Here is a 27,622-nt window from a genome sequence, read left to right as displayed (position 1 = left end):
CTGAGAAGAGTGATATTAATATGTGTGTAGGGATGGCGGGGGGGGGGGTGCATGAGATAAGGTCAGAGAGAAAGGTAGGAAACAGTTAATGCAGCAAGTTGATACGGAGAATGGACCTCATCCCCAGTGTAATGGAAGGCCACAGAAGGGGTCAAGGTAAGGGAGCTGAATAACGTGATTTCGATATTTAAAACTGCACAGAACGGATGAAAGGAGGCAATGATGAAAGCAAGGAGACCCGTTACAAGCACTGGCTGAGGAGTACAGGATGTTGACTTAGACCAGGGTGGCAGCAGTAGAGATGAGTGAGTGAGTGGGGAATATGAATGGAGAGGACTTGCTGATGGATGGAATATGAGGGAAAATTGGAGGCTAAAATGACTTCCATGTTTCTGGTTTTGGTAAATGGTGGTGCTTTTTATTTAGCTAGATGACAAAGACTTGGAGAAAGATTAAGCTCAGAGTAATGGGTGAGAATCAAGTTCAATGAAGACAAGCTAAGTAAGAGTAGCGTGCCTGTGAGATTTCAAAGGACAGATGTCCTTTGGCATTAGGTATATGGCTATGGGGCTCAGAACAAAGGCTTGGACTAGAAAAAGGAATACAGAAGCACCGTTATAGACAGTATTTAAAGCCATGGCTCTGAATGCAGTTACCCAGGGAGCTATTGTAGAGCGAAGGTAAAGGAGAAGTCAAGACTAAGCCCCTAAATTTTTTGTGCTGTTTAGTATCACAGAAGCAAATTAAAAGTGTCAACACCATTCTATCAGCTTGACTCTTATTGAAAAAGAGTCAGCAAAGGGGTCTGAGAAGAGCAAACAGTGAAGTAAGAGGAAAATCAGGACAGTGTGACATTGAAGTCAAAAGATGAAAATGTTTCACAGAGAGTGGTAGTCAATTCTTTTAAAGGTGCTGAGATGAAAACAAAAACACCAATGTCCATTCGATTTGGAGAAATGAAGGTCTTTTTTTTTTTTTTTTTTTTTTTTATCTTGACAAGTGCAACTTTAGAAGGGTAGTTGAGTAGAAACCAGATTGGAACTACAACTATGAGAGGTGAATAAGTGCAAACAAAATTAGTGGAAATAACTGAAAAATTCTGCCATGATGAGGAACAGAAAAAAAAAAAAAAAAGGAGTGATGGCTAGAAGGGGAAAAAGGCAAGAGTGGAAAGTTTTATTTAAGATATGTCTATATGCTGACGAAGAGAGGGAAAGCTGGTGATGTGGGATGGAGGGCACAATCAGAGGAGTGAAGTCCTCATTGGAGAGAACTGGATCTAGAGCCCAGGTGGAGGGATTGGCCTTTGAGAGAAGGAGGGATATATACATCCTTTACCTAGAGTAAGGTGGGGAGATGGGTTCCCAACTAGCCCAGCCCTTATACTTAACAAAGAGGAGCATTCAATTGGGGCAACCTATCCACCATTCACCTCCATGGCTCCTCACTGTCCTTACTCTCACCTTACCTGCACATGCCCCTGGTTAAGACACCAATCCTGACTATTCGCTCTGGCCAGGAAAATGGGCTGATTCTGTAGTACAGTGGCACCTTCTGCAGAAAAATGCTTTTCTCAAGAGGCATCTGTGGGCATGGGAGGTATTGAGCATATTCTGGATTCTCCAGAAATCCACTTAATTTTAATATACTTCACAGAGTGCTAAGCTCTTTTGTATATCTCTTTAAATTTTCTTCTCCTTTAAACAATTACAGAATCAATATGTGATTGTTGTAGAAAATTAAAATGTACAAATGAGTAAAATAAACATTTTACCATCTGAAATTCAGATAAATTAATATTTGTTGAACAGAAAACAAAAACTGCAAGTGATAAAGCAAAATTGATTAAACTACACTTAAATGAAGAACTTTTGATCATATAAAAGACAACATAAAGAGGATGTCAAGATAAACCACAATATAGGAGAAGCTATTTACTGTATGTACATCTGACAAAGGCTTTTTAGAGCATACAGAAAGAATTCCTAAAAATAAAAAAGACAACCTAACAGGATTATAGGAAAAAGATTTAAACAGGCACTTCACAAAAGAATTATCCAAATGGCCAATAAATATATGAAGACATGCTTCATCTCATTAATCATTAGGGAAATGCAAACAAAAACCATAATGTGATACTACAATATACTTAGTGGGATGAGTAACAAGAGTGTGACATACTACCTGTTGGGGAAGAAATGGAGGAACTGCCACTCACAAATTAATGATGGGGATGTAAGCTGATACAACTACTCTAAAAACTGAGTAGTATACATAGTTGACATTTGTACACCACATGACCAGCAATTCCACTCCTAGGCATATATCCAAAAGAAATGTGTACATATTTCAAAAGAGGCATATACTAGAATGCTCAAAGCATTAGTGTTCACAACAGAAGCTGGAGATACCATTTCTGCTGGATAATGGATAGATAAAACAAGGTATAGTCACAAAGTAGAATATTACACTGCAAAAAATGAACTAATAACTATACAAACAAATGAATCTCACAAATATGCTGTTGAGTGAAATTGGAGTCAGACACAAGAGCAAATACTATGTGGTTCTGTTTACATAAAATACCAAAAGGCAGGCAAGCTACAGTGTTAGAAGTCAGGACTAAGGTAGAAGGCTCATGGAAGCTGATAATGTTTTAGTTTACATTTGGGTTCAAGTTACATAGGTTATATTCATCCAGATGTACACTTCTGATCAGTATGCTTTTCTGTATGTGTATTTTAACATGACAATCACTTAAACATTTCTGAAATCTCTATTCAGAGATAACTACTGTTAACATTTTGGCATATAATCTTTCAAATTTCTGGGTTCTTTTAAATTTATTTTCCTGGGTTCTTTTTAATCATTAAAGAGAATATCAACTATTCAATAATTAACAACATTTATTGGATTGAGGATACAAAGATTGATAAAATCTTTGGTCTCATCTTGATGACCAAACTCTAGATAGATATAAGAACTATATTAAATAAAATAATGCTTTCTGAGGATAAGTGTTATAACAGCTATGAATTAAGAGCTAGCCATTGTGCTGAGTCTGGAATATACACCTTTTCCAGGGATGTTTCACACTGAATCAGTACTTTTCCAAATTGACTTAGGTTAGAGAGAATGGAGTCACTGCAAATAAAACAGCATGGACAAGGCATGCCTGTTGAGTAGCCATAATGGATCAATTTAGATGGAGTACATGATGTAAACTGTGGGAAGCAGCAAGAAGGTAAATTTTACACCCAGTAAGATTGATAAAAGGCTTAGGTCAAACAAAGAAGTCTGGGTATCTGCTACAGCTGATCATTTTCTCAAATACTTGGCTTCCAGAATACCTGCCTCTTGGTTTTTCTCCAACCTCAGTAGTGGCTCCTTCTCAATCTCCTTTGCAGTCTCCTCTTTTCCCAGCCTCAATGTGGGAGTATCCCAGGGCTCAGTCCCTGGGCCTCTTCTCTTGTCTGCTTAAACTTATTCCTTGTAATCACCATTTTCTGGCCTGGATTTCTCTCCCAAACTCCAGACTTCTTCATCCAACTGCCTAACAGACATTTTCACTTGGACATCCAATAGGTACCGCTATTTACATTTATAATGTGCCCAGATAAACTCTTGATCTCCCTTCACCAGCTTCCCTATCCCAGCTGATGGCAACTCCATCTTTCTAATTGTCCAGGCCAAAATCCTGGAAACATCCTTTGGCTCTTCTTCTCTCTCTCCAATGCCTTAGCCTGTCAGGAAATACTGTTTGCTCTACTTTCAAAAATATGTTCTCAATCTCATTTCTCATTTTATCCATTGCTATTTCATTCAAATTATCACCATCCTCCTCTTGATGACTATAATCTCTTTCCCTGATACAGATTACCCTTAAAACAGCAAAGTGATCCTTTTAAAATGTTAGATCATGTCCCTCTCTTTAACACCCTACAATGACTCCCCTTTCACCGAGAGTAAATGTCAAAGTTCTGCATTATCCAGATGTGGTTCTCATTTCCAACCTCTACTTCCCTCCCACCTTCAACTCTATAACAGTTTCTCCTACTAACTTTCCCCCTAGCTCATTCTGTTTTAGCCACCCTCACTTCCAAAAACATGCCAAACAAGTTCTTTGATCTTAGGACTTTGCCACTGGCTGTGCAGTCCAGTGCTCTTTCTCCAGACAGCCACATGATCAATCTAATTCACTTCTTTGCTCAAATATCACCTTCACAATGAAGCCTACACTGACCACCTAATTCAAAAATTTGACATCTCCTGCCTCCCTATATTCTGGATTCCTTTTACCCTGATTTACTATCCACAGCACCTATCACTATAAAATTTATTATTTATTATATCTACTGTTTAATACTGAACTGTAAAAACAGATCTTTATTTTGTTCACTAAACTATTTTGTTTACCCAGAGCAGTGTCTGGAACACAGAAGGCATTTAGTAAATATTTGAATAAATTAATAGCCAATTGGATCCATAAAAAGGACATTTGCTTTTTCATGTAATTTCCTTTCTGATTATAAAAGTGTACATTGTAGAGACTTAGCGGGTGGCTAAGTGGCTTAGCGGTTGAGCATCTGCCTTTGGCTCAGGGCGTGATTCCAGAGTCCTGGGATGCAGTCCCACATCAGGCTCCCTGCATGGAACATGCTTCTCCCTCTGCCTGTGTCTCTGCCTCTCTCTGTCTCTCATGAATAAATAAATAAAATCTTTAAAAAAAAAATAAAAATAAAAGTGTGCATTGCAGAAAATCTGGAACACGCCAAAAACTATGAAGAAAAAAAGAAGCCACTCAGAATAAATGCTGTTAATATTTTAATGTAGTCTCTTTCCAGTCTTTTTTCCATGAAGATTTGGCTTCACATAGTTGCCATCATATTAAAGGTAACTTTAGTATCCTGCACCACTGAAAGGTTTAAGGTAGGGGAAACAGTAAGATTGTATTTTTATCTATCTATCTATCTATCTATCTATCTATCTATCTATCTTTTAAGTAATCTCTATGCCCAGCCTGAGACTCGAACTCATGATCTTGAGATCAAGAGCCACAAGGTCTACCAACTAAGCCAGCCAGGCACCCTTGTAAAACTGCATTTTAGATGGATCAAAGGTCAAGGAGTCCAGTATGAGAACTTGATATAAATTTTAAATGATGGGGATCCCTGGGTGGCGCAGTGGTTTAGCGCCTGCCTTTGGCTCAGAGCGCGATCCTGGAGACCCGGGATTGAATCCCACATCGGGCTTCCGGTGCACGGAGCCTGCTTCTCCCTCTGCCTGTGTCTCTGCCTCTCTCTCTGTGTGTGACTATCATAAATAAATAAAAAAATTAAAAAAAAATAAATTTTAAATGATGGAGAAGAGAGAAGCATGAGGAAACTTTTCAATACTTTGAAGTGAAAAATTACAAGGGTCTGGAGAAGGTAGTGGTGGGGATAATTCCAATGTAAATATATGACAAATTAAAATGAAAGTCAGACCCAAAGCATTAAATAGTTCTTTAAAAATATATCTAGTCAAATTTTATTTTTAAATTTTATTTATTTTGAAAACTGGCATACTTATCATTTCAGTGTGGAAAAGAGTAAACTGGGCACTCTTGTTATTGATCAGAATGAGCAAAAATGATACAACTTTTGTGGAGAGTATTAAAAATATTTATACATTTTAACTTCATATTTTCATTCCTTGGAATCTAAATATATTGAAAAGCTTTCACGTACAAAGATGTTCAAGACAGCATTGTAAGACGCAAAAGTAGAAAAAGATGTGATCAATCAGTTAAGCAAACGGTAATATAATTTTTATGTAATAAGATTATTAAAATTTCTATATTAAAAGGATTTGTAATATGGAAATTGTTTAAAATATATTACATAACATAAACATAATACAAAACTACTTCAGATTTGACTCTACCTCTAAAAGAAAGATGGAGAAAAATCTTTAACGAAATCAACCAACAAATAGTTATTTTCTATAAGAAGATTTAGATGATTTATTTATCTACCATTCACTCAATAACTTTTCTGAATTTCTTCATTTGACTATGAGCATGTATTTCATTTATAGTGGAATCTACCATTTTAGATATGGGGACCTGAGTTCCAAAAAACAATGTGAGCATGGTGGCAATACTCACCAGGGCAGACACCAGCAGATGGGTCAAAAGAACTATAAGAAGGGCAGACCACTTTTTCTTCTCACAGCCATCAAAAAATATGATGCCCCAGAACACATGCAGTAATATGATAACCAGCGTCATGAAAGCTGAAAGACAGTCATCCATTAGTGTCCAGTCATATAGACAACAGATGCCAAAACCCACTGACCACCTGCTCATGACACAAGCTCTTGGGATACACCACACCACTGAGAGTAAACACCACCTGTCAGAACTAGGACATACATTTGGTCAAATGGTACCTTGGGAAGCAATACTTCTTAACAAGGGGTCAGCTCTGCAGCACCTTCTCATCTAAATGTGAACTTGTTAAATCTAAAGTCAGTTTGGACCTGGCTTTCAAAAAGTTTGAGGAAGGAAATACAACTAGTGTGGTATCTAATCAGATCTTTCCAAATTAGCCTTCTGCACTTTCCTCAATTAAATGGACTACCTTCAATTTAAACCAGTCTGCTCACTAAAGTGGAATTTCTCCTGTATTCTCTCCTTTTCTTAAAAAAAAAAAAAAAGCCAATGGAAGAATAAAAATATTAAAAATTGCAATAATTCTCTTAGATTCTTCTTAAGCAACTGAAACTGAATTTGATCAGCACACTCAGGTTTTTCTGTGGAATAGTCTGTGTGTGTGTGTGTGTGTGTGTGTGTGTGTGTCTGTCTCCTATGCCCTGGAAACATTTAAAAAGGGCAAGTTCCATATATTCTGAAAGTTTTAAGATGAAAAAAAAGGCAAATCACTTTTCCTTTTCAGCCACAAAATAAAATACAATTAACACCCACCAATCTGACAAAAATTCAAGTCTGATAATTCTCTTTCACGTTGCAGATAGAAAATCAATTCAGCATTACCTAGTAAAGTTGAAAATATGTATTTCACTCCAACAATTCCACAGCTAGATCTATATTTTGAAGCATTTAGTTCCTGGATTAATAGATCACTAGTACTTGAGAACTTGTTAGGAATGCAAATTCTTGGGACCCTCCCTAGACCTCCTGAATCAGAAAATGAGCCTAGCAACCTGTGTTTAAATAGCCCTGCAGGATGGACAGCCCTGATGGCTCAGCGGTTTAGCGCCGCCTGCAGCCCAGGGTGTGATCCTGGAGACCCGGGATGGAGTCCCCACGTCAGGCTCCCTGCATGGAGCCTGCTTCTCCCTCTGCCTGTGTCTCTGCCTCTCTCTCTCTCTCCTCTCTGTGTATTCTCATGAATAAATAAAATCTTAAAAAAAAATAGCCCTGCAGGGCATTCTGATGTACAGTCAAATTTGAGAACCACTGCTGAAACAAATAATTTCCATCATTACCAGAATGGCCAACTTGTGGTGTATTCATACAATGGTACACTATATGATCTTTAATATAAATGATCTCACGAATATAATGCTGAGTAGGTAAGAAAGCATACTGTGGGAAAATCCCTATTTATACAAAATCTAAAACATCCAAAAACAATATTAAAAGGACATAACTACTGTGGTTGGAGCAAACCAAGTTTTTCTATCTAGTGACAGCGTGCCATCATTTCAGTAAATGATGGTAAATACCTTAAATAGAGGAGGAATTTAAAAATATATATTTGGGATGACAGTAGACTAAAACTCAAATGACGTAAGGTACTTTCCTGCTAAAAAAAAAAAAAAAAATCTTTGAAGGACTGATATTGTATCCAAAGTAAAGTCTAAATATCTGATTACCACGCAAGGCCCTCTACATCCTAGACCCATATTATCATCCTTTACTAATCTTCAAATATAGCCTATACAGCAGAAAACCAGAACTCTTATATCCTATGTCTCTGTTTTTACTTTTTTAACTGATTGTCCCTTTTTCCTGAATACACAGCACTTCCCTGCCGTTTCACCACATCCAAATCTTACTTTAATATCTAGCTTAATGCCATCTCCTTGGTGAATTCTGACACCTACTCTTCATTTTTTAAAAACACTCAGCACACATTTACTGAGCACCTGGATAGACTGGCCTGAAGACTCTGTACAGGAGCTCAGGAGTCACACAGTCCCGAGATGGAATGCCAGCTCCACGATGTGTCCGTGGGCAAACTATTTAACTCCTTTGCCTCTGTTTCCTTTATTTCTAAAATAGGGACAATAATATCTCATAGGGCTGTTGCAGTGAAGAACAGTGTTTTGTAAACCACAGCTTTTCAATAAATGATATTATTATGTGCTATAGTCTCCTGATTCAAAGATGACTACAGCAAGGCCTTCAGTGACTTATACGGTCAGGCAGGAAAGCAAGGCAAAGCAGCAAGCAATATCACATTTATCCCAGCTTCCTGGGTAGTATGCTTTTTAAAATGCACTCTTCTTCACTCTTACAGATTATTTCTTCCTCTGACCTGTATTACCTTTTACATTTATTTTCTTCCTCCCCTTTCCTTAATCCATACAAGTACTTATTCGATGTCCATCACGGGCAGGTACTGTTCCTGGCACTGGGGCTACCACAGTGCATAAAATACAATCTCAAGGAACTTTGCCTCATCCTTTCAGTTTACTGTTTTATTAACAGCATCCAAAGGGGATCTCTCAGACATTTGTTAAAACACTCTCTGTGCTTACTTGACTGCTTATTTATTCAGCTGGCATTAGTTTCTGGCTGCCTTCCATGTCATCATAAGCCTTTATTATTACAATGTGCTATTTAGGATACTGGAATTCATTGTTTATTCCGTCTGTAACTGATCAGAGGTCCAAGAGAAACTGAGACCAGAATATCTATTGGGCCACATACAGGTAGCTAGAGATACATGCATACTATTTTGATACTTTTCTCTAGTAAATAGAATTAATTTCCACTAGAAATGAAGATTCGCTAATAGTACCTCTAGGATACTATCTTTTAATGACTAAAACTTTCTCATTTCATGTTCCTAACTATAAAATTCTAAAAGTCCTTCAGTAAATCTAACTCTGAAATTTGCTTTGTTCTAATATTTATAAAAGTAGAAAAATCTCTCCGAACTAATAAAAATATCATGATTCATTTATAATCCAGATTTTTAAAGGAGCTTCCATAATTTTTAGTGATTTGGAACACTTATCAGAAATCTGAACAATTCAGATTGGGGACCTGGGTGGCTCAAACGTTTGACTCTTGATTTCAGCTCAGGTCATGATCTCAGGGTCATGGGATCGAGCCCCACAACAGGCTTATGGAGCCTGCTCATGATTCTCTCTCCTTCTGCCCCCAGCCCCCATGTGTGCGCACTTTTCTCTCTCTCTCTCTCTCTCAGGGAGGGAGGGAGGGAAAGGGAAAAATAATTCTAACAAGTATTGTATATGTATGTTTATGTATGTATATGTTTATGAATTTGCAGCTGCCAGTTTGATAATGGATGTCCAACAATCTTTTAAGTCAAATTCTCTTGGTAAAGAACGTTTGTTTCAACCTATTTCTAAGCAAAATGTTTCAGAGTTATCTTTAAGAGGTTACATTTAGAGGCACCTGGGTGGCTCAGTCAGTTGAGCAAGCATCCAACTCTTGATTTTGGCTCAGTTCATGATCCCCGAGTCCTGGGATGGAGCCCCACATTGAGCTCCACACTCAGCAGGGAGTCTGCAGTTGGGATTCTCTCTTTCTCTCTCTCTCCTGCCTCTCTTGCTATGCTCTCTCCCTCAAATCAATAAATAAGTCTTAAAAAAAAGAAAAAGAAGAGGCTATATTTACTATTTGGTTCTTTTCTCCTTCTTGAATATACTCCAAATGTTCTAGTACACAGATTCATAAACATCCTCATTTTCACGCTCGTCCCTCTCTCCCTTATTCCTGATATTTACTTTTCTGTCAATGGCCTAAAATAGCAACTGATTCTAACACTGGATTCTACCAGTACAGAAACTGCTAACATCTGGCTTTCTCTGACAACTTCAAAGAATCTTTAACTATACCAGAGAGCGCCAGTGGCTGCTGCTGGGTGGTAGTAGCAACAGGCAGAGGAGGACTTTGCAAAGCCAAGGGTTAGCCTCAACTGCCTAGAGACAGATGTGATTACTAATGAGCTTCTCGCCTTTTTCCAAGTAAGAAGATAGTCTGGGGTATCAAGGTTCTGTGAAGTAAGGGACTCTTCTCCGTCCCTCTTTGCTGCAGAAATTCTCTGGATTCTTAAGAGATCTCCAATGACCTAGTTCAAGTAGAAGTCAAGCAACAGAACTAAATATTTTTGAAAATTCCTTTCCTATAATAGGGATTTAACTTAAAAATCTTGCTTTAGGGATGCCTGGGTGGCTCAGTGGTTGAGCCGTCTGCCTTTGGTTCAGGTCGTGATGCTGAGGTCCTGGGATCAAGTCCTGTATCAGGCTCCCTATAGGGAGCCTGCTTCTCCCTCTGCCTATGTCTCTGCCTCGGTGTATCTCTCATGAATAAATTAATACAATTTTTTTTTTTTTTAAGAGACAGGCAGAGGGAGAAGCAGGCTCCATGTAGGGAGCCCGGGATCAATGCCCTGAACCAAAGGCAGATGCTCAACTACTGAGACACCCAGGCATCCTAATAAATAAAATCTTAAAAAAAAAAATCTTGCTTTAAAAAACATGACAATTCTGTGACCTAGTTATTATAATACAGAAGTATATATATTCCTAATCAAATAACATTCTCCAAGATTTAAAAGAGGCATTTTGAAAACCATCTCATATACATACATACGTACATAGCAATAAGAAAGATGTAGTACTGTCCTTTAATACCAGCCAGATCATAAAGGAAGTGTTCTGAAAGTAATCTGAATGACTACTGGTGTTTAAATAGCATTTATCACTTCATATTTATGGAAATGCTCCTAAAGTATGTTCAAGAGCCAGTATCCAAGATATGTAAATAATTTATCAAACTCAACACCCAAAAACAATCCAGTCAAGACATGGGCAGAAGACATAAACAGACATTTCTCCAAACACAACCTACACATGGTCAACAAGCACATGAAAAAATGTTCCACGTCACTTGTCATAGGGGAAATACAAATCAAAACCACAATGAGATACCATTTTACACTGGTTAGAATGGCTATTAACAAGATAGGAAATAACAAATATTGGCAAGGATGTGGAGAAAGGGGAACCTCTTACACTGTTGGTAGGAATGCAAACTGGTGCAGCCACTCTGGAAAACAGTGAGGAGGTTCCTCAAGAAGTTAAAAATAGAGCTACCCTCTGACTCAGCAATTGAACTACTGGGTATCTGTCCCAAAGATATAGATGTAGTGAAGTGATGGAACACCTGTACCCCAATGTTATAGCAGCAATGTCCATGATACCCAAACTGTAAGAGTGGAGATGTCCTTTGACAAATGAATGGATAAAGAAAAAATACACAATGGAATATTACTCAGCCATCAGAAAGGAGGAATATCTATCAATTATGTCAATGTGGATGGAACTAGAGGATATTATGCTGAGTGAAATAAGTCATAAATAGGAGAAAGACCATGATCATAGGGTTTCACTCATATGTGGAATATAATAAATAGCAAAAGGGACCATAAGGGAAGGGGCAAAACTGAGTGAGGAAAATTTAGAGAGGAAGACAAACCATGAGAGACTTCTGACTCTGGGAAACAAAGGGATTACAGAAGGGGAGGTGGCTGGGGGGATAGGGTAACTGGGTGACAGGCATTAAGGAGGGGGCATGATGTGATGAGTACTGGGTGTTATACTATATGCTGGCAAATTGAACTTAAAGAAAAATTAACATTAACATTAAAAAGAAGTATGTTCGTGAGTTGAACAGACTGCTGAAAATATGATTTTGTTTAGTCTCCCTAGCAAATGTTAAAGAGTAATGAAATTCCCTCTTCAGATTAATTCATCATTCTGGAGAGTCAGCATTGGGAGGCCTCTTAGATGTTTTTTAATCTAATCCTTATGCAATGAAAAAGTATATCCCACAGGTTCCACTTCAAATTCAGATTAGAAGCTTGCTTCATTAAAACGGTCACTGTGGGGGGGGGGGGTCCCTGGGTGGCTCAGTGGTTTAGTGCCTGCCTTTGGCCCTGAGCATGATCCTGGAGTCCCGGGATTGAGTCCCACATCAGGCTCCCTGCATGGAGCCTGCTTCTCCCTCTGCCTGTGTCTCTGCCTCTCTCTCTGTGTCTCTCATGAATAAAAAAAAAAAAAAAAAACAGTCACTGTGGGAAAGTTCCTTCTCAAACTCAACCAAAATCTGCCTTCTAACTCAAGTGATTCACAAGTGAGGCAATTTTGCCCCCAGGGAGCATTTGTCAATATCTGTAAACATTTTTGGTTGCCATAACTGGGGGTAGGGTACTTCTGGCTCTGGTAGAAGCCAGAGATGCTTTCTAACACCCTACAATACATACAAGACATCCTTCTATCGCCTGCCAACAAAGAATTATCTGATCCCAAATGTCAACAGTGCCATTGAGAGACCCTATTCCAACTCCTGCTTGTTGATCCTAGGAAGGCTTTTGAAGAAGCACAAGTCAACTATTTTGTCCCCATATGTGGCACATTTTTTAAAAATGTAATTTTCTGTATTACTCAGATATTGCCACAAAAATGGTGTGTAACAAATGACACCAAAAGTTTGTTGTTGTTTTTTTTTAAGATTTTATTTATTCATGAGAGACAGAGAGAGAGAGAGGCAGAGACATCAGAGGGAGAAGCAGGTTCCATGCAGGGAGCCCGATGCAGGGCTCGATCCTGGGACCCCAGGATCAGGCCCTGGGCCGAAGGCGATGCTAAACCGCTGAGCCACCTGGGCTGCCCCTGCTCATCATTACGAAAAATATCTCTGGGAGTTTTTCTAGGAAAAAAAAAAGAAACTAAACACAAAAAACACCAAAAGTAGTTTTTTTTTTAAGATTTTATTTATTTATTCACGAGAGAGAGAGACACACACAGAGAGAGGCAGAGACACAGGAAGAGGGAGAAGCAGGCTCCATTCAGGAAGCCCGATGTGAGACTCAATCCCGGGTCTCTGGAATCACGCTCTGAGCCAAAGGCAGACGCTCAATCACTGAGCCACCCAGGCATCCCCAAAAATACCAAAAATTAAAGGCAGCAGTGGATAAAGAAAATAAGGACTGACTCATACGTGAAGAAGAAACAAGGCCTGAAGAGAAATGAGAAGCAGAAGGCATCAGCCTGCGCCTGAGCCATGCAGGGGTCAGCAGGCACTGGCCATTTGGCTGTGCGGCAAAGGAGATAGCAGGGTCTCAGAATGCGGCCTGGAACATATTTGAAGGAGCCACTAAGTCCTAGAGCCACAAACTGAATCATTCTTTCAGCCAAACTCAGTGAAGCAATCCACTGAGCTGCCTGTTTGCAGGCTATGTGCAGGCTATGTGATGGCTACCTGTGCTTTGCATAAGTGGTAACATATCCCAGGCTACTTAGTCTCTAACTGGCCAAGATTTAATGAAAGGACAATCCAACATAATTTTCCATTCTCAGTTACTTGAGCAGCTTGAAGGAAAGACCATTACACTACTGATATAATGAAAATACAAAATGGAAAAAATATTTGATGACAACACTGATGACATACTACAGCATATGGAATACCCCTGTGTCATAAGCAGTGGCAGTTATGATAATTTATTATAAGAAATTAAGATTCTAATTCATTCAGTAAAGAATAAGAGTTGCATATTAAGCTCTACTGTTAAAAGTTTTTTTTGTATCATTAATAGATGTTATATTTTTTCTTTAAAAAAAAAAAAGATTTTATTTATTTATTCATGAGAGACACAGAGAGAGGCAGAGACATAGGCAGAGAAAGAAGCAGGCTCCTCACAGGGAGCCTGATGTGGGACTCGATCCCCGGATCGGGATCACACCTTGAGCCAAAGGCAAATGCTCAACCACTGACCCACCCAGGAATCCCGATGTTATATTTTTTCTACCACTTTGGAATTAGTAATGTAGTTAATCAAGATAATCTGGCCTACAAAGAGCTTTCATTTAGAAGTCTAAGCATGTAACAGACTTGACATAAAGATTATACTTAAAGTATCGTGGCAAAAAAATGAATGAATGAAATAAAACCTCACTGGGTTACAATATCAAGGATTTATTCTCATGCTCATTGGTCTAAAAGGTTGACTGTGCTTTGGCTGATTAAGGCTGGACTCAGCCTGGGCAGCACTGCTGTAGGCTACTGGTACAGGTGGGTTTGACTCCTCACTGCAGCTGCAACACAGGTCTGCTCTATACATGTTCATTCTGAGGTCGAGGTCAAGTGGGCATTAACTATGTAGGACATGTTCTCATGGCACATGACCAGAGTTCAAAAGCACAGACCCAACCATGCAAGTGGTTTTTTAGCTTCTGATTTACCTTACATTCACCAATTAACCAACTGAAGCCACATAACTGAGTTCAATCTTGGGGCAGAGAAGTACATCCAGGCCACCATGAAGCCATATAAGAATGTGGATGTATAATTCTATAAAAGGGAATGACAAATTGGGACAAAAATGTAATATCCTATATTCCTCTTACTCCTATTTTCCTTCAAGTTCAACATTCCTTTTCCTTCAATCAGTCCTCTTAAGACATGGTTTCTAGATCTTTCATCATACTCACAAGTTCTTTTGTACCAATTTTAGTTCTACAGTATTCCTGTTAAACCACAATGCTCCGAACTGAACATGATACTCCACATGGGGTCTGACCGGTACTGATTTCTCCTAGTGAGTGGCTAAAAAGCTTACCTTACCTAGACAGGAACACTGCCTAGAAAATGTAAATGAAATGATTTGGGGAAGTTTTTTTAAGATTTGAGAAAGAGAGAGCACGCGCACACACACGCATACATGAGCAGGGGGAGGGGCAAAAGGAGAGCGAGAGAGTCTCAAGCAGACTCCCTGCTCAGCAGGGAGTCCAACAACTACTACTATAATGGCAACAACATGATGCTTGAGCTCAGGACCCTAAGATCATGACCTGAGTTGAAATCAAGGGTCAGTCAATCCATTGAGCCACCCAGGTGCCCCTGATTTAGGGAAGTTTTAAAAATAAAATATTAACTACTTTCTTATTGAGTACTAGTTAAAGATATTTTTCTTCTAAAGCATAAGAGAGGCAATTCAGAGTGATAAATCCAGATTCCACATAAAGAAATTATCCTCTAAATTCTGTTTTTTAATTTCAAGAACCGAATTCTCTACCCCGATAAGAACAAATTCTCTTTAGGCCATTTTACAGTTTATTAGATCACTTAAATATATACTCTCTAAATTAATTTCATTTAATTCATTACAACTCTGAGCTAGGTATTACTTTTGTTCTTCCTGAAAGATAAGGAAATTGAGGGGTAGACAGAAGTCCAGTACTTCCTTTGTTCAGGGAACAATGTTTTTCTTACCTCTAGGCCAGAAGGGAAACACCTCTTCCCTCCATCTGGAACTTTCCTCCCTGACAACCTCCTTCTTTTGCCTGCCTTACTATTATTCATCCTTTCAGTTTCTACTCAAATAGCACTTCCTCCACAAGCTGTGCAGAGTTTTCATTTTTTCAATCGATATTTGAGACCATGTAGTGTTAAAGGACTCCAAAAGGTGCTGGAGTGAACAAAACACAGTTCTTGCATTTAAAAGGCTTAGCATCCAGCTTGGAGAGACAGACATAAATAACTACACAGTTGACCAATTAATTACAAGTGCAGAAAGTACTACAAAAAGAGAAGCACCATATCACCTGAGTGTGAGTTAGAGCTTGACTTTTGTGAGCTCATGGCTCTTCCTCATCATAGCATTTATCACACTGTATAATAATTAGCTTTGTCTTTATTCCCCACTATGAGTGGAAAATACAGGCATTAACTAAATTGTATTGTTATAACTTGGTATAACTTCTGTTTACTAAAAACACTAATACTCATGTGTAGAATGAGTGCTTAAACGATCAAATGGACTTGCCCAAAATACTAAATTAATGAACAGGAATAAGACTTGAACTTAGGACTCCAATTTCCATATTTTGCCTTTATATAGCATTAATAATAAATGGTAATGATTCTAAGAAAAGGTAATGCCAGCCTGGTATGCAACTACAAATAATAATTAACTTAAACATACATATTTATAAACTATGCCTACCTGTAACAAAAAAAACCTATGTACACACAGGTATCACAGTATATCTCTGATACTAACATAAATATACTAATTAGTGACCCCATAGGCCTATTTATTCTGTACTACTTAGGCATTTGTAATGAAATATGTTAAACTAACATATAAACTTACAGATTTAACTGACAAATTAAAAATGAGCTCATGCCTAAATAAGTGGTAACAACAGCAGTTATAAATAATACATATAACAAACACAAATATATACATATATTTATATATATATATATATATATATATATATATATATATATATATATATATATTTGGGGTTATTTTAAAATGCAATGAAAAGTAATTTCTTAAACTTAGAATTCAAAGTTTATGCTCCAAAGAATGATGCTACAACAAATAAGAAACTCTTGCATATGGTAAACTATTTTTTTTAACTATAAAGTAACTGTATACATATATATTCACAGCATGGTCAGCCTACCATCCTAACAGCTAAAGACATTAAAATACTTTATTTTCTTTTGAATAATGAATTTTCCCTTGAATTTAAAGAAACTGCAAACACAACCCTCAAACTGCTAGCACACTGTTCTTTCACTTTCTTCCAAAAGAATCATTTTAAGCTAGTCTTATGAAAGGGAATTAGCACCATCTAGTGAAAGAAGCTAGCCAAAAAATAAATTCCATTAGGGGAATGCTACTTGAACCAAAGGAAAATTGCTCATGTAGCAGTATAATAGACCACTTCCAGAAAATATAGAAAACTGTAGCAGTAGTACCCTGTACCCTTCTGATTATGTTTCGTTCATTTATATTGGACTCTCATAGAGAGTTAACTATTAACATTACATTTATTATAAAAACCTAATATTCAGGATGCCTGGGTGGTTTAGCAGTTGAGCATCTGCCTTCTGTTCAGGGTGTAATCCTGGGGTCCAGGGATCGAGTTCCGCAGAAGGCCCACTGCGGGGAGCCTGCTTCTCCCTCTGCCTATGTCTCTGCCTCTCTGTGTCTCTCTCATGAATAAATATAATCTTTAAAAAAAAAAACACTAATACTTATTATAATCCATCAAAAAACGGTCAGAAATGTACTAATTATGGAATGCTTAAAATGAAAAAAATTTGCTTTGTTGGAGGAACCACTAAATAATTCCAACCTATGAACTTGTAGCCAGATGTAATGAGCCCTGACTTAGTTCTTAGAAAGGAGAAACCTTTGAAAGTCATTACACATTTTTGTACAGGGAAGATCATTTTGGAGACTCCATACAGGATAGATTCATACGAAAAGTGTGTTGAGGAAAGACTAACCAGTTGAGGGTTGGTGGAAGTCATCTAGACAGGAGATTCCAAGGCCTGGACTAAAATAAGGAGCAAGAGTCTACTGGGTTTAAGGATCACTATAACAAGAAGGATGACTAAACTATTGTAGCAGTTTTTAAAATCTGACTTACCTTCCTATATCTGGTTCTACTATTACCTTAAACTGTAATAAAATACTCACTTTTTTGGGGTCTTATTTTCTCTACTAGAGAAATAGTATTCTAGTAGGGTAAGCTCCTTGAGGACAGAAATTTCTTCAATATTATTAAATAAATAATATTTAATTAATAGAATATGCACATGGGGTGAATTAATTTAATAATATAGCTTGTGGAGATAAAAAATACAGTGGCATTTTCTTAATACTATTTTTAAAGATTCCTCTTGAAAATTTAAGAGAAATTTTACATTAATTATGTACACTACCAACTCTCAAATGGATGATCACTGCATCATGATGACAATTTTTACTTGGTGAATGAAAAAGCAGTTTGAAATGAGTTGGTCCTTTTATACTGCATCTTTGTATAAAAAGGGCAACTCATCTATTTTATTATTTTTTCCCCTTAACTTCTTTTTTTGAAGAATATAGCATGATTCAGTTTTAAATATTCAAAGCAGGAAACCATTAATTTTTTTCAGATACATTCATGAGAATAAAAGTTTCATGTTTTACCTTCAAAACAAAACATGTATACATGTTAAAAAACCCAATTTTCAAACCTAGGGAATTAATAACACAAGATCAGAGAATTAGTTACCTGTGGAGGAAAAACAAAGAAACAAGGGACTCTGTTAATGTTCTAGTTCTTAAGAAAAAGAGAAGATGGGTTGTTATTATTTAAATTATATATTTAAATATACATTTTAGATGCATAACATTATATTAAACTAGAAAGCATTTTTTTCTCCTCTCAATTTCAAAATTCAGTTATACTGCCTATCCTGAAAAGGGGCCAAGATGACTAATTAAACACTAGGGCTCATACTGAAGATAAATACAAACCAATACAAATCAAAAAGCATACAGCCTATAAAAATTCACATATAACACAACTACACAACACTATTAATATAGTAAAATAAAAAAATTATATATGCTAAATTCCACCCTAAAATTATAAAATACTCTCACCAAAATTTTTATTTTCCTATGTCCTTTACTTCTGATGTCTAATAGTATTTTGCCTTTAGAAGGTATCATATAAATTTATATTCACTCAAATTCCTAAGCCAGAGACCTCCTATACAAATGATCATCGAGACCAGAAGACTGAACCTTCACAACTAGTAGGCACATACCTGAATTTAGGAAGAACTGGGGAGAGTCTCCATGAATGCCCACTGTGCCTGGTCCCAAGGAGTCGGAAAGGGTATTTACAAAAGCAAATACTCCACTCATGATTCCAAAGCCCAAGCCAGAAACTAAAAAGGAAGAAACACATTGTTAGACCCTTTTCATGCTATGATTTCTCTTCAAATCAAGTTTCCAAGGACTAGAGAATACTATTTTGAAGGGGAAAAGGCACAGAGACTGTTGGAGAAGTAGTGGAAGGCTGGCTCAGGGAAGTTAAGTGCTTGGCTAAATGATAAACAGGGGATAGTGCAAAAGTAAGGGAAATGAACAGTGGAATATAGCAAAGAAATGAAAAAAGAAAATTATTAGAAAGGCACAGAAACAATATGTGAGACCAAGGACACAGTGCTGAAGTTTTGGCTTTGGTTTATGATAACAGTCTGTAGAATTAAGTTTGAGGGCTTAAAAGTAGAACTGAAAGGGATGACTGTGTATCATAGAAAGTAATCCCTGGGTCAAACTAGGGTGATTCAATTTAGGGATCTAGATCTAATATTTAAAACATAATTTTGAAAGAAAAACCTGCAGAGGTATTAACTGCATTAATATGAAAAGTTGTCCTACTACAGCCAAAGTCATGGTAACCACCCAGAGAATATAACAGTAACATCACTCAAAAACTATTAACTAAAGTATATGCGTATTAAAAACTCAACTTTCAAACCTGGTTAATATTTAATGGACATACAGATCACCTATAATTACTTCCCTTTACATAATGGTCCTGGAAAGCTAGAAATAAACAACGCACACCAAAAGGCAAAGGCAAAAATAAAATACTATTTAAAATCTACAAAGATGAGGCACCTAGGTGCCTCAGTCTGTTTAGTCTCTAACTCTTGATTTCAGCTCAGGTCATAATCTCAGGGTCCATGGGATCAAGCCCCATGTTGAGCTCAGTGCTCTGCCAAGGAGTCTGCTGGAGCTTCTCTTTCTCTTCCTGTCCCTCTGCTCCTCCCCTCAACCTCCACTCCTGCCCACAGATGCATGTGTGCACCTGTACACTGTCTCTCTAATGGGTAAATTTATTTTTTAAAATAATCTACAAAGATATAAAAAATAAAAATGGTTTTTATGTCAAGTCTGGTTTTTTCACTTAATGACACCATGCAGTTCCAACTTACCATAGGCTAGCAACCGCATAGAAGGTGTTGTCTCATCTGGGTTTATACTCTTCAAACCCTCACTGGCTTTTCTAAAATAAAACCATAGAGTTTTTTTAGAGAGAAAGCAGTATATCAGGAAAATATGCAAGATATTTCAAAATCTAGACACTTACTAAGGCTCCTGATCAGGTTATACTTTACATCTAAAATATATTTAAATAACTTTAACTATAGAGAGTGGATGGTTACCCCAGGAGAGCTGGCTGGGGAGATGGGTTAAATAGGTGATGGGGTACACTTGTGATGAGAACTGGGTGATGTATGGAAGTGTTGAATCACTGTATTATAGAAATGAAACTAGTTACCCTATATGATAACTGGAATAAAAGTAAAACCTAAAAAAATAAATCAAATTGAATCCATTTAAACAAAACTCAGCAATTTTTCAATTAACTAAAATCAACTAAAATTTTCACACAACTCTTGCCTTTTATCTGACTTTTGACATAGAAGAGAAAAAATAAGAAAAACATAAGTAAACAAGCCACCAGGGATTGAATTAGTAAGAAAAAAAGCAATGGTTCTGACTACTTTCTGAGCTCGGTAAATATTTAATTCAATATCCTATGGCCTCTTATCACTTCACATTTTTCTCTCCAGAGTACTATATCTTCAATCCCAGTTTGTTGGTACTTTGTATTATCTTCCACATAGGCTATAGCTATTTTGCTACTCTCTCTTTTACCTTTCACTGCATAGAACTTAAGTTATACTCATTCTCCAAAGTCTCATTGAGTCAGCAGCTTCTCAAAGAATTCACCTCTACCAATGATTGGTAATCGCTAATCTCTCCTTACTCTTAAATCCTAGAATGCTCATCGTCTGAGCCCTCATATGGGTAATCATATGGTCTTCAGATGATAAAATATTCTACAGATTTGTTTCATATTCCAATCAGGCTTCAGGGGAGAATTAATCAGAGGAGAATAAAATGCTACCTTCAGAAAAGGAGATAAATGAGTATCTATATTAAACGTTAGAATACTGCTCAGTAAGAAATGATCTTCAGAGTGATCATATTTGTACTTCTGTTGTGAACAATTCATAAACTTGAGTCCATGCTCCCATGCAGATGTGTTAAGTAGGAATGCAAAGTGTGGCTGTCAGTTCTACTACTGTCACTATTTGTTGGCTAGAAACTCTGCAACAGTGATCCTGACTCAAAGGATATTTACATTATATTTACAAGAGGGTATATTTGTTAAAGCAATAAAGAAACCAAATACTTTAGATTGAGTTTTCACTAAGTGCTGAAACAAAATGAGCTAGGTTAACTCTAACAGTAGGAAATTAACCAGAACATATTTACATTCTGAGTATTGTGTTAATTTAAATTTCAAGGTATGAATATTCAATATAGTTGGTCTATTAATTACATAAATATATAAATATCATTGATTACTTTAAATTAAAGCAATGCAGAATTCAGTCAAAATAATAAATATAATGAAAAAGGCCTTTTGCTTTTCTAGACTTGAAAGAAACAATTTGCCACTTCAGAGCTCTCCATTTAGAAGTATTATTTGGTAGGAAGGACATTAATCAAAACTTAAGTGGCTATATCATCTTATATCATCTAGCAGTAACCAACTAAAATGTTTCATTTTCCTAAATAAAATAAAATAACCTGTCATAGGAATATTGTTAAAGACTAAAGCTTAGAGGCATATATGGCAGTAATAATCTCTATCAACAAATGGACATAATGGTACAACAAAATCAAATTGGGGGGATTTGTTTTATATAAGCTGCTCAATAATGATTAAAAGCAAAGTACTGCTATCACAAATGTATGAAATACATAAATTCAAAAGTTTAATAAACTTCTTCATTCTGTGTTGCAAGTTTGTGAGAGGGAAGGTCTACAACATTAACAGTTCTCAATGCTAACGTTAGGATGAAAAAGTAGAAAACACCATTAGTTTCCATGTTCCTGATGGATAGAACACATGATTGATGATGACAGTGCTTTTAATTTGACCATTTTACTGAAGTGGAAAATTCTCTGTTTGCATTTGTTCCTCTTTCCAAGAACAAAGAAGAAAAAGTCCAATTTTTAAAATATAAATTTTGTGGGGCACCTGGGTGACTTAGTAGGTTAAGCATCTGCCTTTGGCTCAGTTTGTGATCTCAGGGTCCTGGGATGGAGCCCTGTGTCAGGCTCCCTGCTCAGCAGGGAGTCTGCTTCTCCCACCACCTCTGCACCCCACCCTTGCTCATGCTCTCTAATAAATAAATAAAATCTAAAAAAAAAAAAAATTGTAGTAATGATTACCTTAACGTTTTTCTATAAATGGAAGATTTTCTAAAATAAGGAAACATGGTATCAGCATTTATAAGACAAAACTGGATTAAATTACAAAAGCTTCAATTCAAGCAAAAAAAAATTTTTTTTTAAGATTTTTTATGTATTTATTTATGAGAGACACAGAGAAAGAAAGGCAGAGACACAGGCAGAGGGAGAAGCAAGCTCCACGCAAGGAGCCTGATGTGGGACTGGATCTCAGGTCTCCGGAATCACGCCCTGGACTGAAGGCGGCGCTAAACCGTTGAGCCACCCAGGCTGCCCCAAAAAAGATTTTTTTAGAAGATTTTATTTATTTGAGACAGAGAGAGTGTAAGCACAAGCAGGGTGAGGGACAGAGAGAGAAGCAGACTCCCTGCTAAACAGGGAGCCTGATATGGGGCTTGATCTTAGGACTCTGGGATCATGACCTGAGCTGAAAGCAGATGCTTAACCAACTGAGCCACCCAAGTGCCCCAAGGCAAAAAATGTTTAATGTATGTTTTAGGCAATGTATGCAACCATAATTTGGATTTTTAAAGAAATTACTATAGGAACGTCTATCACTTATGGCTACACGCCAGTTTCTTACAGTACAACTCTTTGCTAGGCAGAAAGTTACAATTTGTTTATTCATTCTTCAAGATGAAGTACTGTTCCCAAGGCCTGACCCATGAAATAAATCTATATTAGACTGCAGTGATATTTTGATTAAATTCCATGTGTGTAAAAAAAGTGCTACAAATTGTCCACATTTAATCTTGGCACCAAATTCAGATAGCAAAAAATATGACTGCAGCAGTACTTTAAAGAAAACCTACTTTGGAAGTAGAGAGTTAAAATATTAATTAAACCAAAGTTTCTATATTTGAATGTAGTGCAGCATATGAGAGCAACTTAAACGTATTTATGTCATGAATAAGGTATCTTAATAATTCACAGACTTATTTTAACATACAACTACATGACAGCCAACATGTCTGAAATCTGCTAGAAAAATACTGTACAATAATCCAAAGGCCTGGTGAAGATACATTTTGCAATGGCAAGTAGACAGACACCTGTTAACAAAGGTTTGTCCTATTATCTGATTGCTAATTTCCAAAGGCCTGTTCAGAGGAATAAACATGGTTTCCCTAGAAGGCTAAAGAGGCTTCTTTGAACTTACTTTGAACTTACTGAACTTACTGGCTTCTTTGAACTTACTGGGCCTTGATTGACCTCCCCATATGTCCCCAATTCCCCACTACCTTCATTAAAAATGGCAACCTATGTTCAGCTTGTAGTCCTTTAGAACTGTAGGACAGTACCAATAAAAGGATCTATTCAAATTCTAGATAGAATACACACACAAAAAAAACAGATGGTAAACAGATGGTAAAGAACAGCAGATTTAGTCGTTCCACGTAAGTTGGATTTTAGAACCTAAAGTCCTAAGGGGTTATTTTTAAGATTTTATTTATTTGAGGGACAGAGATAGTGACAGAGAAGGCGAGAGAAAACATGAGCGGGGAGGAGGGGGAGAAGCAGACCCCCAGCTGAGCAAGGAGCCTGACACCGTGCTCAATCCCAGGACCCTGAAATCATGATCTGAGCAGAAGGCAGATGCTTAGCCGGCTGAGCCACCCAGGTGCCCCCTAAGGGGTTATTAAACCCATGTCCCTAAACTGTGAAAATCTATTCAAAATTGGGTCTCTCAAAATTAGAACCAACATATGTGAAAATGCAAAACCAACATGAGCCAGTGATATTGCTGACAGGAAAAAAAACCAGTGCAACCTGAGCCCAAATAAGTGTACAATGCCCAGGGGCACCTGAGTGGCTCAGTGGTTGAGCATCTGCCTTCAACTCAGGTAGTGATCCTGGGGTCCTGGGATCAGGTCCTGCATTGGGCTCCCCACAGGGAGCCTGCTTCTCCCTCCGCCTCTGTCTCTCATGAATAAATAAAATCTTTTTTTTTTAATAAATAAAATCTTAAAAAAAAAAAAAGTACAGTGCTCAAGCAAGGGTGGGAAAGGCGACTGCTCTCTGTACTGCTTCGACCACAGCAGGTTACTGTGGGGCATCCTAAGCCCAGGGAAACTCCAGTTAATAACAAAAAGTGGCACGTTGACTGACAAAAGAACAGAGAGGGAAAAAGTTTAGAAGCCTCATCTATGTCTTCTGAGGGCCAGGTGAAGAAATGAGGTATGTGTAACCTTGAAAGACACAAGATGACAACCACGTAAAAGATTTATTTTGGCTATGTGGAGCACAGGACAGAAAGGGGAAGATTTTGATTACCTTAATATCTTCTACAGTTAAAATTTTGGAATGAAAGTAACTGCTGCATACCAGAAACATTCAACCACAGCTGACTAGATGGTCCATCTGTTAAGGATTGTATTCCTGTGGAAACTTAAATTAACTGTTCATATTTGGTTGTTGCTCTTTAACGTTTCCAGAAATTGATGGGAATTTCATTTTTAAACCTTTCCTAAGACTTTTGCTTCTAAGCACTGGCTTCCTGATTTGCTATTTGTAATTAAAATTACTTCATTATTAAATTTCAATACCTGTTATTAAAAGCAACAAGTAAGGGGGTGCCTGGGTGGCTCAGTCAAACATCCAACTCTTGGTTTTGGCTCAGGTCATGATCTCAAGGTCAAGAGATCTACACTCAGCATGGAGTCTGCTTGTGATTCTCTCCCCCTCTGCCCCTTACCCCCTGTCTCTAAAACAAATCTTTTAAAAAAGAAAAAAGGGCTAAGTAGGGGCATCTGGGTGGCTCAGTCGATTAAGCCTGTGACTCTTGATTTTGGCTCAGGTCATGACCTCAGGGTCCTGAGACAGAGCCCTAAGGTGGGATCCGCTAACTGGGAGCCTGCTTAAGAATCCTGCTTTCTGCCCCTCCCCTCTTTGTGAAATAAGTAAATAAAATCTTTAAACACATCAAGTAAAAAATATAGAAGGCCCTGCATACTGGCAAGAACAAATTATCAGAAGCCTATTACAAGAGATGTTATTGAGGTTTTCTCTTGGCAAAATGTATGAAATTTGTGGTATGCCTTAATTATCTCATTTGCAGAATTACAAAAGGACACTTATCACTTTATTAAGCCTTACTACGTACTCAAAGCCAACCTCATGACTGCCTGAAAGAAAATAGTTCCAAGTTCAAACTGTGTTTCAAATCTGTGGTTTCATATGAGATCCTCATGGATCCTACAGGTGACCTACTTCCTGGCCTGAAAAGGGAACCATGGTTTCTTTTTAAATATATTTTTCTATTGTAGATATGAAATATCACAAAATAAACTCCTGCTTTTCCCTAATGCAGTCAAAATAATGGCAGGCATAATCTCCATAAGATTTATTTATTTAGAGTGATGGCAAAGAGAAGCAAATATAAATTCTAAGCTAGAATCGTTTTTCTTGTTTCAGTGACTATTTCTCTAGCTTACTTTTCCACAGGGCACATATTATCTTCTAGCATATAATGTATTTTCTTATTCATCCAGTGTTGTCTCTTTCCACTCTAATATAATCTCCATGAAGACAGATTATCTTTTAATCATCATGTATCCCCAGTGCCTAGGATAGTGCCTGGCACTGAGTAAATTTTCAAGAATATTTTTTGAATGAGTGAAGAAATGTCCATAAGCTAAAATACTCGATATCTGCAAGCCACCTGGGTGGTTCAGTTGGTTGAGCCTCCAAGTCTTGATTTCAGCTCAGGTTATGATCTCAGCATTGTGGGATCAAGTTCCCAAAGTTTAATAAACTTGGCAGGGAATCTGGTTCAGGTTCTCTCTCTCTCTCTCCCCCTGACCACCCTCCCCCATCACGCACACAGTCTAAAATAAATAAACTTAAGAAAAATACTTGTATTTTCAGGCTGGAAATACACAATCCCTTGACTTTCAACTCTGTATGAAGGCACAGACTCTCAAATGCCACACTATATTAATGTTTCAAACTACTAAATCTAATTCAAGTATAAATGGAAAAAAGGTAAAGCAAACATTTTACTTACTTTAAAAGTTTATAATACACAAACCGAAACAGTTCTTGGATAAGGACTGAGACTAACACTCCCAAGATCAGCAGATATTTCTGTATTGGTCCATCTTTGTTGGCAGTAATGGTTCTTGCCACGAACCAAAAAAGGGAGGAAAACAGCAGAGACACCAACCAGAAAAAAGCTCTGAAAATTAGAGGGGGGTAAAAAGCATAATGAATAGGATTAATAATGATTTAAAAGTGAAAAAAACAAAACAAAACAAACAAACCTTACTTGAGAAGGAAGAGATTTCCTGACTCTTTAATAAAGCGGAGGGGGGAGTCCTCATAAGTGATCCCTTGGATTAATTGTTCTTAATGGTTCATTTTCCCTGGTGAGATGAACATGCAGTCCAAAAGCAATGTGAGGTTTTTCCTAACAATCATTTTTTTTTTTTTTTTCCAGCGGCCCTGCTGCTTCTAAGTACACCTGCAGACTATCTGCCAAGGACTGTCTGGCTGGAAACTTGGTTATTTGCTGCTACTCTCCCTATTTAATGCTTTAATCCATATATAAATATCTCTTCCCCCCAAAAAACATCCACATCTCTATGAACACAGTGATTAGCATAAAATTCAGAGGTTGAAAACCTGTTGAAATCTAAGCGAGCTTTCCAGGCCTGGCTTGTACAACATACCTGTGGATTTTAATGATTGTAACGACACGCTTTGCAAACCTTTTGCCCAAATCTCCATTTGTTTTCAAATGACACCTGTGATGCAGCACTTTCAGTACTGAAGCAGCTCAGAAAAGGTGGTTATCACCGGCCTACCACGGCTGTTCCTCCTCGTACTAAGCCTCAAGGGTGGATGGAGGGGGCCGTGGGAAGCCCCGGAAACGCTGCCAGACGCGTGAAAACCGGGATTATGACCACAGTCGCCGCCAGAGTTCACTATTTACCAAGCTCCTGCAGAGATGCACTGACAGGTGCTTCCGTTTTCACGGGTTTCCACCCTCTGGGTGTACACCTGGATCACCTGGGGAGCTTTAAAAGAAAAAAATCCGTAGCCCGAAGCCCGCGCCCTGGCCGTGGCGAGGCGGCTGATCTCGGCAGGGCTGGGCCGGGGCGTCGTTACGGCCCCGAGGCCCCGGTGCTAAGGTGCTCGCAACCCCTTCGGGGTCGATTACAGACGCCCGTGACAGTCCGACGGAAGCTAGGGACCCCCTCCGTAAAATAAAACACGAA

At 37.8% G+C, this 27,622-nt stretch overlaps 1 protein-coding gene across 1 annotated transcript in view; it reads right to left on the bottom strand.

Annotated features, from left to right (window-relative positions):
- The window catches only part of APH1B (aph-1 homolog B, gamma-secretase subunit), a 33,825-nt gene that overhangs the window by 5,775 nt on the left and 428 nt on the right, over positions 1-27,622 (bottom strand). Inside the window, exons 2-5 of the mRNA XM_072809020.1 lie at positions 26,410-26,580; positions 20,069-20,139; positions 18,890-19,012; positions 6,149-6,276 (exon numbers count right to left, since the gene is read on the bottom strand). Of these exons, the coding sequence (XP_072665121.1) occupies positions 6,149-6,276; positions 18,890-19,012; positions 20,069-20,139; positions 26,410-26,580 (493 nt within the window). The remainder of the gene's footprint in view (positions 1-6,148; positions 6,277-18,889; positions 19,013-20,068; positions 20,140-26,409; positions 26,581-27,622) is intronic.

This window comes from Canis lupus, chromosome 32 (assembly GCF_048164855.1).
Source record: "Canis lupus baileyi chromosome 32, mCanLup2.hap1, whole genome shotgun sequence".
NCBI lineage: Eukaryota > Metazoa > Chordata > Mammalia > Carnivora > Canidae > Canis > Canis lupus.
Note: the sequence above shows the minus strand (reverse complement) of the source record. Positions and strands in the feature narration are given on the sequence as shown.